Below are 18,288 nucleotides of genomic sequence, written 5' to 3' on the forward strand. Positions count from 1 at the left end.
GCTGGATCCCATCCCAGAGCGATGCCGGCAGCACAGGGTACCTCTGTGCACGCTGGGCTGCAGCACTGTCATCCCTCACTCCAAGGACACAGGGCATTTGCTGTCGTTTATGTTAATTAGGCAATGTATATTCCTCATGCTGCAGAGATGGGGATTCGGGGATTTGTGATAAATTGCCACCTTTTATGAGCTGCGGCCTTAAGAAGTATAGGCTCAGGTGCATCTCTATGCAAAGATGGAGAGCGCTGGTGGGATTTAAGCACGGGCCACTGTTATGTTGGTTTATCTTTTTTAAAAGTGGCCAAGTGAAATTTTAATGTGAAAACTGATGAATAAATAGAGATCAAGAGAGCTCATATTAGTACTTAAAGTTTCTCTATACAATTTTATTATTTGAAAAAGATTTTAGAAATGTGTTTTGTGTCACAGTTGAAGGCTTTTCTCTTAGAAAGATCCATCTGGGGGCAAATTTCGAACCTTTACAACAGAGCAGAAGGGGCTGTATTAGCTAATTGCTTGTGCTATACTGGTTCCTACACTGGCGCAATCAGTCCTGAGGGAGTTATGCCAGGTGGGGAGAGAAGGAGACAGATTTTACTACATGGGGCTGCAAAAGCTCCTAAGCAGGGCAGAAACTCATACAAAACATTTGCTTGCCAACTGCCCCCCCCCTGCCCCCAGCAGGCATTCGGTGGCTCTTAATCTGTTTTCCTCCACTCATTAAAGACCTGTGTCCAAAACGTGGGGGGAGAGGGACTCGGATGGCGTTTTGACATTTCCCGCAGGGAGACGTTTCTCCGTGAGCCGGGAGCAGAAGGACGGATGCTGCGCCCCTCCGTAGCCTTTCTACCCGCAGGTAGAGGAGGCGGCTGCTGTCCCGGGGAATGCGGGCCCTGCAGAGGGCAGGGGATGGCACTCCTCTGGGTTTCTCCTCGGCAAGGCATGACCCCTCTGTCCTTGTCACCTCAAGGAGGTGCATGCAGGGTCTCGGTGAGACGGGGTGAGTGCCCTTGCTTTTGGAAGGGCCATGCCGTGCCGGCACGCTCCCAATGCAGGCGATGCTTTTTTGCGGGCATGGAGTGAGGAGACACCCATCGCTGCAGACACCTGCCCGCTGTCGTGCCAAAACCTGTGCACCAAGCAGCCCGCCAAGGCAACTACCCACCTCCCGAATCCCTCTTTAAAAAGCATTAACAAGCGCTCACAAGCCTCGTTTCAATTTCCAAAGCAGGATCTAACCAGAGATGTAATGTTCTGACCAGATGGCTCTTTTTAAGGCTTACTGAGGGAATTCAGAAGCCTGTACGGCCAAAATACTGTTTCAGTTAATTCAAGTAGCAGCAGTCTTGCTGCCTCTTGACTCCTCTCTGTGCTAGCTGGCATTTTCAGGGACCTGGAGAAGCTCTCTGCAAAAGCTCCGTCAGCTAAAATAGAGAATGGCAGTAAAAAATGTCTGTTCAATCCTATTCAGAAAATGAATCTGAAATTAGAAAAAATACAGACTACAAAAATAGCGATGATTCCATTCTTGTTAACAAAACGAGCTTCACTGTTTTTACTTTCCTTACCCACGTTGTATTTTATAGCTACCTTCCCCTTCAGTATCAAGTGCCTTTTGTGTGTCCTGTAGTCATTTACTTCCAGATGAAATTTTCTAGTCTGTATTTAATAAATTGCTTCCATGACTATAAACCTCAAGTTAATTCTAAATGACTTAATTAAGGGCATCTGAGGATACTGAAGTCTTAATATTAGTTTTCATTTTTCCGTATAATAACCATGATGCTCACTAGGGAAAAAAAAACGCATGGTTGGATAGGATGTTTGTCCAGGAAGCTGCTTTTGTGCTATAAAATAAAGATTTGCTTGGCAGCAGCAAGCATGCTCTCTAGGATTCTTCCGTTCCCGATACGTTATAAGACAGAGGATGGAAACCAGTGGAGAATATTCCTGATTTCTAGGACTTTCTTCTGTTTCTTTAATTTTATTCTTTGCTACTCTAGAGGAGCATGCAGGAAGACAACAGCCACAATGAGAAGGAAACGAAAGAAAACATAAAGACAGCATTAAAAACCTTCATGTCTGCCTTTCATTCAGGGATCTTAAACAGGCTGCTTGCTCAGTGAGAGGTAGAGACTTCGGTGGCTTGAAGGAGTTTCTGGAGCTGGACCAAGCAGGATCCCCTGGCCCATCCCAGCCTAAGTAGCTGTCCCCAGTAGCTCAGGCAGCTTGGGGGGCTCTAAGAGGGAAAAACAGCTTGTTTGGCTCACATAGCAGGGCAAGACCCTTATCCGTGGGCTGGGAATGATGATGTCAGGCAGAGGAGAAGTAAAGGACCTTGTAGGTCCCTGTTCTTCATCTTTCCTGCCCCGCTGTGGACTTGAGGGATCACAAAGTCCTTCCTACCTGTTGAGCTTTAGAAAGGGCTTTTTCTGTTAGAGTTCTTGTACTGCTGCTAGGAGGTTATTTGAGGTAAAAATTAATCTCTATTTCATGTTGTTGTTGCTCTTTCTTTCTCGACCTTTTGTGTCCTTCCATCTGCTTGTAGAGGTAGAAGCCTATCTCATACAAACAGGCCTGCTTCAGGCATTACAAACTGATTTATCCTCTGAACTAACTGTTTCTGCTCTGGTGCAAGTTTACACTGGTGAAAAGAGACAAAAGGTAGTGATATTTAATGTTTTCTTCATATCAACAAAATGGCTACAGAAACTTGCTGGTGTTGATACTTTGCAGAATTCCCTCCCCATTCATCTCTTCCTTCAACAGATCACAGAGACCCACTGAGCACCTCCTCTTGCCAAAAAGACATTTTTGACAAACCTTTTCAGGGATCGTTTATTTTCCCTGAAGATTTTGTGTGTAAGTGTCTTTCCTCCCATAATGTTGCTACAGAAAAGGGGCAAATGTCAAAGGGTTCAAAGGAGAGGATACAGAAATACGTAACCCAAAAAGCTCTGTTTGTGTAGCTTGCTGTGCGTGGAGTCTTCAGTTTGTCATATGTGACTACACTAGTTATTTGGGCATTTCCTACCTACTGCAAAGATGCTGAAAGAAGACCAAGAGTTGTGCGTCAGCCTGATCTGGAGGCAGGACAGGCCTGAGCAGAGATGAGTGCAAGACGTTATCTTGTTATAGCCTGAAAAATGTGCTCAGTTGACCCAGATATCATTGAACACCTCCTAGCAGCTCACTAACCTTTGGAAGTTCATCACTAAAAGGTGGAATCGTGACCCAGCTCTTTATGATGGTTCTTTGGCTACAACTTCCAGAAGAAAAAATTAATTAGACCTGCATTCAGCACCATCACAGCTGTTAGCTTATTTCCTACTCTTGACTTTCCCAAAACTATGGTTTCGACCTTCTGTTTCAAAAGTCATTCCTTTGTAGTCAGCATAATCACTCCTCCCCCAGGCAGAGACCCAACTCCATTTGCTGCGACCAGGACTCTTCTCTTTTGTTCATTACCTGTAAGCAAACCCAAGCGTTCTTTTTAAGCCCCAAAGCAAAGATTTCCAAATTTCCTCTGCAGGGGGTTGCTTAAAGAGGGTCTGTTTTCATTTAATCCCAGGGGAATTATCTTTCTGAATGCCATGCTTTTTAGGAGGACCCTTTGCCATCCACCTGCTTCCTTCCCTCCTCAGAAAAGCAAATCTGCCCTTCTTCCAGAGCACAACAGTCTTATTTCCTTGTAGCAGTTTAACATTGTGCAGGATTAGAGGTAATGTTCTCAGATGCAAGCAGATTTTAGTGGGTTTATTCCATGTATTTTTGTGGTCTCCAAAAAGTCATAACTAGACCTTTGGGATTTAGAAGTGGGCAAGCCACTGAATTACCATAGAAAGAATTAATGTTTCTCAGGTAACTGTGGATCAAAGATTTCTTGCATCTGTGTAGACCTGAGGATGCTTGTCTATACATGTTCTCCATTTCCCCTTGTGCGAGGTACGCAGGGTTTGCACTGGCCAGCTGGCATCGCCCGTTCTGCTCGTTTCCATTTATCCTGGCATCTGCCCACGAGTGCTGATACCGGTCACAGGGGCTGGGAGGGGACTTACTTACATAATGACTTATTTGGACAATGGCTGTATTCACACAGCCTCTGGCCCGCGTCACCAGAGTGGCGCGGGAGCTCTCATTCACGGCATCTCCTAGTGCTGAAGGGGGTGGAGGAGAGAAGGGTGGCTGGCTCTCTGGCCCCTCTACGGCCATTTCCCCTAGGTCCTAGGTGCACGTCCTCTCAGAAGGCAGCCAAGTAGGGCAAGGAGATAACCCGACTGCCAACCACTCATTGCAGGCATTTGGTCTGCAAAGGAAAGCATTGGTAGCTAAACCATTAAGACAAGTAATTGAAGAAAAATAAATCATCAGCAGAGCAGTATTTCCAACCCTGTGGCAGCAGAGTGCTGTCAAAGGACCTCCCCTCACTCATGAGTTTGCTTGTCTTCTGAGCAACAGTCACCTAACTAGTGGCAGAGACTTTTTTGGCAATTCCATAAGCATTAAATATACCTTAGACCTATACTTAATTCAAAATTCAGCAGCAGGTGCTTTCTTGTCCCTATTGCAATTTCATGGAACATGACCTTGGCTTGCTTTTCCTTTTCTTCCACTGGCCCGGGTTCCCAGAGTCCACCCCATGCCAAAGCCCTACCTACTCACCAGGATCCCCTACCACCTCCAACCCTGCCATCTAAATCGCCTGACTAGATCCCCAAAGTAAACTGGTTTTGAAAAAGTTGTCTGTCTCTGCATAGTGGCCCAGGGCAGCCCATACATTGCCACACACAACAAATGAATATAGCATTATTGGCTATATTCTTTCATGTGATACAAGACAATTGAGGGGGTTTTTCTACTATAGACAAGCCACAGGCTTAATGTAGTCTTTATAAATATCTTTAAGAAAAGCCTGGCCACTGTCACGTGGGAGTTGTTAAAGTTCTTGGCTACATGTATGATGAGATCTGGTAGAACAGGCCATCAAATCAAATGCTTATTAGCAAAGGTTTACCAATAGTCAAGGTAATTAATAACCACAGCAGTGGTTCCCAAAACAGAGCACATAGTTCTCACAACCAGTGCTCACGTTTGGAGTCGCATCTGCAATCGCTCAGGAAGCCAGTACACTTTTTGGAACTTATAGGACTTATTTGGTACTTCAGAATTCATATACGTTCTATGCATTAGGAAAGCCAATCCTCACATTCAGTGCTGATGCAGGTTATTAATCATTTACAGTGGTCTAAGAACCAAGGGTCTGCAGTAACCCTCGTAGTGAGTTCATTGCAGTCATCGGGACGGATGTGGATAGAGGCACAGATAACCACAGACAGAGCAAATGCTGAGGAAAAAGCCACAAGCATTCCCAGGTGCAGGAGTTCTTCCATCTTGTCAGCCAAAGGGGACTAGCTCGTCTGATCACTCTCCCACATGTCCCAGAACAATTATTACTTTACTTTAATTAACTCATGTACTTTAATCCAAGCCACAGCTCAGAGAGAAGTGTGTCACATAACTACGAGGTGCCTTAAGTGTTCTGTATCATAACAGTTTTAGCCAGCTTGTGTCTCTTGTTAACCCAGTGGTACATAAGGAAACAAAAGATGGTGGGAGTAAAACCCCATGTAACATTGCATATTATATAAAAAGGTTTCAGGAGAGATGAAGAAGTAGAAAAACTTTACTTTCCCTGATCTTCTGGAAAAATGTGAAAGGTACCTCACTTGTGATCCTGTCCACCCCCTGTTGTAGTCAAAGTCAACACACTTCTACCACCCATGACAAACGCTAGCAGGAGAGTTGGCTGTGTCATTTCTTCCCCTTTCCTGGTTCCCCAGAACATATTGACCCCCAGCCGATACAGAAACCATTGAGTCTGAATCCCCTCCATTTACCTTCTAGAAAGGTAAAATGCTTCTTGCCATAGAAAAATACACTCTGTTTATGAGACGGTTGCATAGATTTACCAAGCTCTTAACTACTCCCAAAAGTTTCACAGAGCAGATGTTCCTAGATGCTGCCACATATAGACACACACAAAAAGAGGAGGTCTTCATGTTCCAGGAACCGCTGCATTAACAGGTTCATCTTCTGGCTGTGGCAAATAACAGACCAACACTGAAACTCTTTCTGCTGCTTGATATATGTCATTTCTTATAGGTAAAGGAAATTTTTAAGGATGACGTATAGATATGACAAGAGCCATGTCCAAGATCCGTGGCAACACATGGCCAGAGTTTTCTTCTGAGTTGTCAAAGAGCAGCCCTCGATTATATGTTGAACTTTGTTGGGTCTGAGTTGGATTTAGTAGTGGCTACATTTATCCAAAAGGAGGTTCATAAGGTACAAGCTTAAGCTTTGCCAAACTGATGTCTTACGAAGTTTGGTACTGAATCTCTTCGGTCTCTCCACAGTCACCTGGAAACTTATTGCGTTAGATATTCCTAATGCATAACTTGATTTGCTCCCTTTTTTCATTAGCCTGTATCTTCAGCTCCTGACCTGTGAAAATGACTGTTGTTTATCAACTCTGCCTTATCACTTCCCTTGTCTGTAGGCTGGATCTTTGTATCACTTGGGGCTGACCATCCTCAATTCTCTTTTTTTCCAAGACTATCATTTTTTGCTGTTTCCTTCTGGGGAAAAAAAAAAAAAAAACTAGCAGCTTTCTATAATTTTAATTCCCTTCCAGCTGTTTTCTGTATTTGCCAAAAGCCCCCTCCCTTCCATTCTCAAAGCACTTTAGGACATATTGAAATTCAAAGTAGAGCTGTTAAGGCCTTACTTAGCATGGCCTGCAACTTGCATAAATAGCTGTTACGTTTTTAAAGATGTTACTACTGTTTTAACAGAGCATTAAATGTCATTGTGAATTTATTGCATTCAAATACTGTGTGGTTCCTGGGGGATGCAGCAAATTGCAGAGTGCTGGTCCTGCATCGTTCAGCCTGGAGAAGGTGGCCTGGTACAAGAGATGGAGGTGTGGAAATGATGACTTGGTGGGCTCTGCGGGCAGCTCCAATGACCAGGCGGAGAGAAAGAAGAGGAGCCAGATGGGCTCGCCGCCTTCTTGTTGCTCTGCTCTCACAGAGCTACCCAGAAGGAAACAGCTTTGAGTCTTCCCTTGCTTGCCAGTCAACTGGGAAGGACTCTTAGCTAGTCCGCATGATGAGCCAAATGGGAAACGTTGCCTGTTCACCTTTCATCCTTGCTTTCTCCCTGATGGTCTGCCCTGACAGAGGCACACAGCGATCAGGCTGAAGGAAGCCAAAGGTTGTGCAAACACAGACCCCTCTGCTGAGCTGTGCTGCCTCCACAGCTGTACAGCATAGGCCAGCCAAAGTGCTCTTACACCTTTGAGTGAGCAGGTGGGTGCCAAAGTCACCCGATTTCTGACAGGGCTTCACCCTTAGCATGTTCACTCTGTTGCTGCGTGAAGGATGGCACTGGGTAGGGACAGCAGGGTATGCACTGTGTTGCTGAAAACAGGGGTAGCATCTTTGGCCCATGGAGCCACCCACTCCTCAGAAGGGCTGCACTTCCAGCCAGCGGTACAGCGGGTGCCACAGTTGTTCTCCGTTCCTCAGCTTCTCATCCCACCCGAGTTACTTGCACCCGTGCATCATCACTTGAAGGCTGCACCCACGGACTGCCGCTCTGCCTCCCGGCTGCTCCTTCTCCCAGCTCCTCCGTCAGCCTTTACCCGGAGGGCCTGTCTCTTCCCAGGGCAGGTCTGACTTGTCTGACTCGCCTGATGGCAGGACCCTTTTGCAGGTTTCTGAAAAGGCTCCCACTGAATGATGTATGCAGCCCCGTGGCGCGCGAGAACCGCAGCCACCCAACGCGATGGATGCAGACCCCAGCCTCCCACCATGCACCCGCCATCACTCCCATTCACGCCGCAAGCTTCCTTAAGAGCAGGCCCTTGGTCCCACAGTTGAACTACTGGAAGTCTAAGTATAGGCTGGAAGCGTGAGATTATTGAGAAAATTAGCCAAAAAGAAAATTTAGATCTATGACTAAATTAATCCCCACGTTAACGCTATCAAAGCAAATGGTGTTTATAGAAAGTCTTGTTTTCTTTATATCCATGCAAGAGAAAATCAAAGGAATGCTAAAGGTAAATTTCATCTAGCAGAACTGGAAAAGAGAGCATGGGGACAAAGCTATAATTACTGGTATTTCCTATCTGTTGAAACCTGTGGGTGGAAAGAGAGGCAGTGAATGGAGTATATTCAATGGCATTAAAATCGGTTTCTTTTTCTGGACTTTAGCTCAACACTGCAAATTAGCAGGGAGAAAATGAGCCTCAGAGTGAACAGGCAGAGAAGCCAACTTCTTCGTGTTACTCTTTGCTGTGAGGAAAAAAAAAGCATTTTTTTCCTTCAGGAATTCAAATTCCTAGCAACCCAAACTACAGCTGCACGCTGACAAGAAGAGAACGTACGGCAGATCTCAAGTGGTTCAGCGTTCATGTGTCCACACACACACTATTATCCTGGTTTCCTTTCTAAACATGTTATTTTAATGAAGCGAGGACAGGCGTGCTGTTTAATTAACTCCTGCTTTCAAAAAAGGCATTCTGACCCAGATTCATCATGCTCCAACTTAGGCACCTGCAGAGAGAGGTACCTGACTTCAGAGCATCCTGTGGACAGTCAGTGGAAGGGATAAGACCTTCCCCATCGTGCTTCGGGCCACCAGAGATCAGAATTGCCATTGCTAGGTGCCCGTCTCTTTCTGCAAACTATTGCAGGTATTTAGGATAACGGTGCTCCCAAGGCAGCCATTTCACAGACCTAGGAAGGATGATTCCAGACCTTAACATGTCTCTACTTATCGCTGTCATCCCACACACAAATTCCTCCTTTAAGCAATAGCTGTTATTTGACTGCCTATAGAAAAATAGGCACAACGAAACCATGTTTTTCTTACAGTGAAAAAAATGTATCTTGCAGTTTGAGATCACTGCGTAGACCCGAATTATTCTGAAGAAGTCCTATGTCATGGAATGTTTACTTAGTCCCCAATTTATTTTCACAACCGCTAATAAATGGAATACTTTGAGGCTGCATTTTCTGTAAAGGTTTAGAAGTATAAGTGAAAATGGCTGAGATGTAGCCAAGATAAAAAAATGGTGTATTATTATTCATAATAATAGTAATAATAATAATGTTGTTGTTGTTGTTGGGGTAATATAGGGCTGATTGGTTGCTCTGTAAACAATAAATGTGATTTGAAGCACCTACCATTGAGTATCTGTCAGTCCCATTATTCTCCAAACCCACCTAAAGTACTGCAAGCTATAGTAGGAAATCCTACTTAGAATAAAATAATAGTTTTAACTGTTAGGTTTTTAATGGCTTTAATACAGCCTGTTCTTGCTTGCAACAATATTGATTTGTATTAGATTACTGTTTAAGGTGGGTTTTTGTCTTAACTGCTCTAGAATGGGATTTAGTATTTCATTAATACTGCTTAAGTCAAGCTAGATATGTCACCGGAGCAACACATTTCCTAAACATTTTTGTAAACGGGTTATATTTTCGCTTCACTTATGAGAGTCCTCTACTTAATGATTATCAAGCCTTAAAGGAAAGCCAGAAAACAATGAACGGCTTGCTCTCCTCTGCATTTCTCTCCCTATGCACGCACAGCCGCACAAGCCCTGTTCTCGGGTAGCCTCGCTCGCCGTCAGACCTAAGACCCGCCTGCGATCCCCCATCGATTGCAGCCGGACATTGAAAGGGTGCGCAGTGCTTCACAGAGACGCCCTGCCCAACGCTGGGGCCGGGGAAGGGATTGCATCTTTGTATTTGTTTTGTACAAGAATGTGTCAAAGTACTGTCAGAATTACAAATAAGATTTCTTTTTTTTTGTCTGCTGAACTTTGGCATGTCTTGAGGCACCGTGTTTTATCTTCAAAATCCTACCTCAGCAACACATGTGTGCATTAAAGCATCCAAAGGAACAAGTCAGGTTTGGCCCTGTTTAAAACATGTCTTCTGTTTAAGATTTAACTATGATTCATAGTTAATTATTTTAAACTTGTCCCCACGGTACCAGCACAAAATCCCTAGAAATACCAAGGGACTTCTGAAACCTGCCCTGGCTCCCAGATGGCCACCGCTGAGGCACGCTGGCTGGTTCTGCATCCGCTTGGGAAAATTCCCCATATGCAGCGCTCAGGTGGGCTTTACCTTGGCTTCGGAGCAGATTTGGGCAAGATTATCGAGCCAGCCACTTGCTTTTTCAGCGTTCACCCCAGCCCCTGGCTCTAAGCACAGGCCCAGCCTATCTGTAGCACCAGCGACCTGATGGAGAGGTGCAGCAGCACAACCTCAACCCGCCCCCAAGTCAGGAAACCTTCTCTCGGCCCCCCCGACGCTGTCGGGGTAACGCTTCGGGCTTGGCCCTCTGCCCGCAGACGGTTTCGGGCCGGCCCTGTGGCACAGCCCCAGCGCCGGAGGGTGACGCTGGACGTGGGGACCAGGGCTGCCCCCCGGCCCGGTGGCCGCCAGACCCCGCCGGCTGGCACGCACGGCCTGGCTGCGCTTGGCCCTCGCTCTGTGCCAGCTAGCGAGGCTGAAACAGGCAGGCTGCACAGCGGGCTTCTCTTCTCTCTTTGCCTCCTCTTTGGAGCATTCGGCACCCACCGCCTGTCTTTAAATGCATTTGCCCCGTCTCCGCTCGTTTGTCTCCTAAAACCCACTCAGGATTCCTGTGGGAGCTGATGTTTCTTGCCGAGCGGCTGTGTTTTTACAGAGAAAGACGAGGAAACTGCGATTTGCCGAGGTCCTCTCAGGAAGTTTATATTCTCTCTTTTCCAGGGAGCGTTTACTTTCCACGGGAGCATGATCGACATGCCATTACTGAAGCAGGCACAGAACATTGTTACGCTTGCCACAGCCATCAAGAAAAAATGAGCTGGTAAATGAAGCTCTCGCCATGGGGCCCCAGTAGCTGTTTTAAAAGATGACTTTAAGACTTGGGGGGAAAAAATTAAAGACGTCAAGCTTAAGCAGAAATTCATTTCCATTTTGCAGATCTGTCATAATTTGCTTGCCAGAATTGCTAATTACTAAAACTATTCCCGACTGAAACCACTGCTGGCTCCTGCAGAGCCCATGTACTGCTTGTAACCTGCAATGAAGTTACATCACGGACGGTGTGACATCACGATAATTACTACGAATGCGGGACTATGACTTCACTAAATGAGAAAGGCAAAACAGAAGCTGCGAGCTCTGTTAAAAGAGTGGACGGAGACCAGGTCAATCACTTCTATTTGTATCTACGCTTCATCCCGCTCAGGTGCAGAACTCCCATCAGAAGGGGCAAAGCCTCGAATAATTACGCACCGGTTGAAATAATTGCGATGAAAATCATTACCCTGTGCGGGCTTCGCATTCTGCCTCCCCCCCCCTTCTGTCAACGTGCAACAGCCATTAAAAATATTGCTCTGACAACGCGGGACTCTTGACTTTCTTCCCTTTTTTCAAGCGGTCGCTATTCAGAGCGTTTCCTCCTGGAAGCGTCCAGCCCGGGAAGGGTTGGACGGCAATAAACTTGTAGTTTTCGGAGACACAATGCAGCAGAACTTGTGCATATGGTCTCGAGTCAGATTTACATCACATTAGGGATACGGCTATAGGTCATGTGGGCCGTGTGGTTAACGGGCTTAGTAAAGCTGTTTTGAAGAGGTTAACCCAGCTTGTAGTAAGGGTAAATAAACATAACAACCAGGCATTGTCCTCTATTCAGCATGTACTCTTATATGGAGGGCTAAAGGGTATTGAAGCTGCAGAGGATCAACTTGTGGTTGCCAGAGGACTCCAATGAAGTTTGAAACACCAACAATCAGAGATTTTGTTTCTGTTCCTCATTAAATCATGAGCTTTTGTGCTCAGACTATGAACGACTGTTCTTTAAGAAATTAACAGAATGGGAAGTTTTAAACTATGCACCAACCTTTTCATGACCTACACAGCAGCAATGCTGCTGCACTTAGACAAACACCGCGGGGAAGGCTGTTCTGTTTATTTAAATTTGTAAATAGAAAACAGTTGTTTTTTAGTTTCATTTTTCACCGCCTCCATGGCCATTTTACGTATGGAGTCACAGTGCCTGAGTCCTCCCATCTGCTCGCTCAGTGCGTTTCCCCTCCGTCTCCGAGCAGCGATTTTAAACATTTTGGGTTATTTTGGGTTTAATTAAGGGGAGAGGAAGGCGGGGGGGGGAGGGAAAAAACAGGCCACGGACCAACCCGCGTGGAAGCAGCGGGGAAAGGGAGCGCGGGGGCGGCGGGAGCTGCCCGCCGCGGCCCCACGGGGACGGTGGGGACAGGGGTGGGCCAGGCCCTGGGAGCGGGACGGGGCGGCCCCCACCCCCCGGGGACGGCGGGGACACGGGTGGGCCAGGCCCTGGGAGCGGGACGGGGCGGCCCCCACCCCCCGGGGACGGCGGGGACACGGGTGGGCCGGGCTCGGCGGGGGAGCGGGACGGGGGGCGGCCGCGGCACCCCCACCCCGCAGCGCTCCCGGGCCCGGCCGGGGCGGCACCGGGGGGGGGGGGAGGGGGGGACGGCGGGGACCCCCCCAGCCGGATTTTTGGGGATGAGCAGCGCGGTCCCGGTCCCACCGCCACCCCCGGGTCCCACCGCCACCCCCGGGTCGCGCCCGAGGGCCCGGCGCCGGGTGATCCCTTACAGCGCGGGGGCCTCCGGGCTCATCTGATTAATTAAAGACTACCCGCTTATATCGCGCCTCGCAGGGCCCCCCACCCCACGCCCCCGCGTTTCAGGGGCACCCTCCGTTATTAATTCTTGGCTGACTAAATTACGGGTAACGCTATTAAAACATTATCAGAACTAATGAGAAACAATTACTTAGAAGATGAGCTGGGACAAGCCGGAGCTGGGCACATGTGTAGTTATCCCCGCAGATTACGTTAATAAATCATCAGGTGCGAGGCAAGACGGCGGCGAGGCCTGGCGCAGGGAACGGAAAATGAGATTTATGAGATATAGGGTTTTTTTTTTGCTTTTTTGCATAATTTTTTCATTAATCTCAATAGGACCCGTGCGGCGTAGATTGTTTTATTCCCTTAATACCGCGCGGGGAAGGGGGGGGGGGGGGGGAGGGGGGAGAAGAGGATTTCAAAACTAATGTCTTCATTGTTTTACTGAAGTCTTCATGCGTGACAAGCCCGCGGGAGCTGCGCGGCCGCGGAGGCAGCGCGGGGGGCGGCGGAGGCGCCCCCGGCCCCGCCCCGGCCCCGCCCCCGCCCCCAAAGCGGGGGGCAGTACCGGGCGGGAGCACCTCTCCTGGCGGCTCTCCGCCTACGCGGGGAGATCAAACGGGCAAATAAAATGTGGGACACACTCAAATTCTTCCTTAAATTTCCCCGACGCCCCCCCCCCCCCCCCCCCGCCAGGGGAAAATCCTGCTTCCATCTACCAGTCTCAACGATTTTCGCTTTATAAGAAATAAAACGCGATTTATTTGGTTTTTTCGTTGACTTTAGGAAGCTTTCCGTGTTTTTCCGGCTTTATGCTTCTCCTCTCTCTTTCTTTTTCTTTCTCTCTTTTTTTTTCTTTCCCGCCTGGTGCTAGGCAAGCAATTGATGAAACAAAACAGATTATAAGATTAGCAGCAGGATTTTGTGCATATTAATGATAGGGAAGGGCACCGAATGGGTTTGTAATTGCAGATCTTGCGCTTGGGATTGGGAACTGTAGCCCTGCTACAGCAAAGACCCCCCTGTGAGGTTTTCACATTGGAACTTAGGGGAAAAGTGAAAAAGTAATTACCAGAGCACAACATTGAAATGTTAAAGCACTTATTCTTTCTTTCAGCGTTCTGTTTTAAAGGGGGAAAACGGGCAAAATGGAAAATAAATTACTTTCAAATAAGTAGGTTAGCACCTGAATGCTGGTGCGCATTTTCCCTTCTTTTTTTTTTCTCCTCCCTTTTTTTTTTTTTTTCCTTTTTTTTTCAAATTCTAGCAATTATTTAGCAGGGCACTTGCTTCTGAACCTACCATCCAAACAGCAGAAACGGGGGGAGGGAGGCAGGGAGACCTCGGGAACAGAGGGGCACTCCGCCTGTCAGCTTTGAAGCAAATATCGCCAGGAAAGCTGCTCAAAGCTGCGGTTTGAAATTTAGAGGGATTTTGGGGGTTGGTGTTTTTTTTTTTTTTTTTCCTTTTCTTTAGGTTTTGTTTTGAAATCGGGGCTTAAAAGGCAAGGATTGTTTTGGTTTCCTCTTCGAGACCAGCATCAAACGGTATTTTAGCAAGGGATGCATTTCACAGCCACAAACCCCTTCCAGGAACGGCGTGTTCCCTGCAAGAGCGAGAAGTAACCTGACACTGAATTTTAACTCTTATTAAGGCTCCCTCCTTCTTTCTTTGGCTGCTTCAGTCCTCCTCCTCGGAGCTTACTCCTCCTAAAATCTGGATTTTTTTGCGTTTCAAAAACAGAGTGCTCCTTTACTGACTTTTGTAATCATTCTCTCCTGTGATTAACAGCACAAGCTGGCTTAGGTTTAATGGCACTTACTCGCGCGTATTGTTTTAATTCTGCTTTCAACGGAAAATAAATGTATCTGGTGGAAATTAGGCTTTGAAAACTTTTTTTTACGAGCCAATAAAACGGAGTATCTGCTCCTCAGGCAGTAATTTCTGATTTCGAATTGGAAGGGGGCAAATAATAAGAAAAAAAAAAAAGGAAACCCAACTTCGACTCCATTTCGTCCATCCCATCGCTCCAACCCTCTTCTCCCACCTTCTCCTCCCTCAGGTTCAGAGCATGGCAAAGCTCCGAGGCAGGGCTATTTTTTAACTACTATTTTAAAGATAAAAAAAAGGCGGGGGGGGGAAGGGGGGAGGGAGAAGGGAATAAAAGCCTGCGAGGGCAGCGTATTTTCTGTTTTTCCCGGTGCCCTGGGGCTTGGGAGCCGCGCACCCCCCGGGTGCGGAGGGGAGCCCCGGCGGGGCCGCGGGAGGTTTTGGGGTGCTGGCTTTGGCATGAGCCGCTGCGCTGACGGGAGGGGGGTCCCCCCCCACACCCCGGGGTCGGGAAGGTGCCAGCGGCGGCCGGGGCGGCGGGAGGGGACCCCCGGCCGCCGGCTGCAGCCGCGGGGACCGGCTGGGGGGGGATGGACGGAGGGATGGAGGGATGGAGGGATGGAGGGATGGAGGGCGGGCGGCCCCTGGCCCTGCGGGGAGCGGGACAGCCCCGCGCCTTCCTGGGCTGCTGCCAGGAGCCCCGGCCACGGCAGAGCAAGGGAAGGGGGAAGGAAGAAGGGGTGCCTTCAGCACAGCCCGGACACGGCCACCAGAACGGTCTCCTCCAGCCGCCCCCATGCCCGCGGCACCCCGTCAGCCGCGACCAGGGTGCCTGTGGCAAGGCCACCTGCAGAGAGGTACACGCACCCCAGCCCAGCACCGGTGGTGCCTGCAAGGGGCAGTGAAGAAATTAGTGCCCTCCATTTCCATCACACCTTCCTTCCCCCTCGCAGTCCCCACTGGGTCTCCTTGTCCCCTCGGTGCACCCCAGGCCTCCCTTCACCCCCCCAGCAGTGGGGGTCCCTGGCTGGGAGCAGGAGGGGGGCTTTCCTCCCCACGTCCAGGGGTGCAGGGCACAGTATGCAGAGCAGAAATGTCCTGTGGGTGCCCATACAGCAAGCAGGGGAGAGATCAGATTCCCTCACCATGTTTGGGGTTATTGCTTCCCAGATTAAGTCTGAAGCTCCCAAATCGGTGGTAGCAAAGCCAATACCATAAAGTGCTGGTCAGAATGATGTCTTTAGAAACGCAAGAAGCCGATTCCTAAAGCTGTTGTAGGTGCCTGCTGGCATCATTTGAAGCTGATCATCCTGGTGAGAATGAGGAGCGCTAAATGCCTGTGCTACCTTCTTGGGCCTCTGTAATTTAAACTGTGGCTCCACGTAGGTTTGGGTCTTACGCTTGTCATTTTATTCCTGTTTCTGCTAGCTCTGCTAATGTTATTAAGGTTGTGATATCAAGCACACACATCAGTTAGGAATTTTCCAAAGAAAAAGAAATTTTCCAATTTTTCCTTCTTGCTGAAGGCAAAAACCTTGTCCCCGTCTGAGACATGCTTGCAATAGCCTAGAATTAATGGGAGATAGGATCATGCTGCTGGGAAGACCTGGTCCAGGCTTCCTGATACCTGGCTTCATTCCTGGCTTGCTTTTGCAGTAGTCCCTAATATATAGCAGTATTTGTGCAGATCTGGTATGCTATGGCATGCCACTGGAAACACTTCATGTTAACTCTGCATGTCCTGTCCTATGTAAAAATGCAGCGCAGATACAGTCAGTGGTGCATGTACCGCTGCAAATCTGACCATCACTGGCAGCCCTGCCCCTGGTTTTGACACCAAGAGGCCTGTGGCTGGATAACACGGAATTAAATACTTGCAGTTGAGGGGGAAACGGGTGGCAGAGGATGTGCCAGGGCCGTCCGGTTACACGGCTGGCATTGCTGTGGGAGAGCACAGGTGGGAGAACAAAAATCACTTCCACCCTCTTCAGTCATCAGCACTTGGGCTGTCAGCAAAGGGTTTGCAAACCCTTTACTTTAGAGTTTAAGGAGGTCCCACAGGTCGGTGGTACTTGGTCAGAGTGCAGGGAAGAGCTGCGGTCTCTGCCCACGAGATGCCTCGGAAGGAGCTGGCCCTGCAGAGGCTGCCCATCCCTGCGGGCCCCACGGCGGTGCCGTGCCTCTGCCTCAGCACTCCTGCGACTGCTGGGGTACGAGTCAAAGCCAACCTGTTCGTTTGAAAGTGTTCGGGCACTTTCAGCCTCACACTGTGACACTCTGCTGAGAGACTGCTTAAAATATATAGTAGGTAGAGACATCTATTGCTTGCTTCACAATCAATTTGGAAAAAAACCCAACAGTTCCTCCTGAAAGAAAAAGCCAGTCCTGTACTAACGGCAAAATCTCTGTTGGTGCAGTTCTAAGATTTTGCAAGGAGTTACAAAATCCAGAGGCGAACTGGGTTAGCTGACTTCACCATACAGATGAGTTGCTGTCTAATATTTTGTTGAATATTAAAGATATGCCAAATTTACAGAAAAAAGCACAGAGTAAGTTCAGTAATAAATCTAAATATGTCTCTACATTGTAGCTATATTAGGCAATTCTTTCTTTAATGTTTAACTAGCATTTGTTAAAGTGGGTGTGTGAGGGCGATGTGTGCAGCGCACGTTTGCTGTCACAGCCTAGGGAAATAAGCATGTCTTTGTGCCTAGGTTTTCCCGAAGCAAGCACGTTCCTGAGTATAGGCAGACGGAGAAAACTGGAAGGCTGTCCCATTTCACGTGGAGGGGAGATGTAAAGATCTGTGCTTGGTTCCTGGCCTTGCTCCCCCTTACTGACATCAGTTTGTGTCAAGTTTACCAAAAAACCCCGCTGCTGTAACACTCCATTTGAGAGGCGCGGGGGAAAGGATAATAAACTTTTTTTTAATTGCTTCCCTGGCTATAAATTAGCATGCATTGGGCTAAATTTTTTTCCGTGAACAAAAGCACAATTGACGGCGAGGCTTAGGGAAAGTAGGGAGGGAGCCCTGAGCCCCAAGGCTCCCCTGCGTATTGAACCTGAGCAGGGGGAGGCCTTGTCTGTGCCCAGCAGTCGGAGGGCACTGAGAACTACAACAAAACAATAGGGATTTTTATGTTTCACTGACTGTTTTTGCAGCTGCATCTTCCCCCCTTCCTCCTCCTCCCCCCCCCCCCCCCCCGTTATTTCATGTGAGAACCAAGTATGAAAATAGAAGCCATGGCTTTCCGTCCTGCCACAGCCGATGTGCATAAAACCGTGCCAGAAATCACCAGAGAGCTGAGGTCAGTTATAAGTCGGTGTTACAGGCAAAAGCAGAAATTGTTTTGTTCTTCTGTATCGTATTTCGTTTCTGTTATCACGGATGTAAAGACGGGGCTGAAGCCCACCGACTGCATTTGGGGTTCAACGTGACCGCATCCCCCAGGCTCCCGATGGCACTTGAGGAGGAGCTGGCAGAACCCGCTGAGTTCTGCCTTTGCAGCTCCCCCTCCATCCACGCTTCCCATTCAGCCCTAGAATATCTGATAAACCATCTCTTCCCATGGTAAAAGCTCATATAAGGTGATTTTTCTCCGGAGCTGCCTGTGGAAGCCCTTATGCTACTTCTGTGGTGCATCCAGTTACTGACCTGAACAAGGAGCCGACTACGAGTGAGAAGTAGGTGGGCATGGACCACAAGTTGGAGAGCAA

The 18,288-nt window shown here is 48.2% G+C and overlaps 1 protein-coding gene across 1 annotated transcript in view; it reads left to right on the forward strand.

Annotated features, from left to right (window-relative positions):
* Window positions 1-11,143, forward strand: part of CLYBL (citramalyl-CoA lyase) — a gene marked incomplete at its 5' end in the record, with an annotated part of 176,462 nt that extends 165,319 nt beyond the window's left edge. Inside the window, one exon of the mRNA XM_082337278.1 lies at window positions 10,833-11,143. Coding sequence (XP_082193404.1) covers window positions 10,833-10,928 — 96 coding nt within the window. The 3' untranslated portion in view covers window positions 10,929-11,143. The remainder of the gene's footprint in view (window positions 1-10,832) is intronic.
* Window positions 11,144-18,288: the final 7,145 nt, after the last annotated feature.

This window comes from Platalea leucorodia (genome assembly GCF_965183815.1).
Source record: "Platalea leucorodia genome assembly, chromosome: 2".
NCBI lineage: Eukaryota > Metazoa > Chordata > Aves > Pelecaniformes > Threskiornithidae > Platalea > Platalea leucorodia.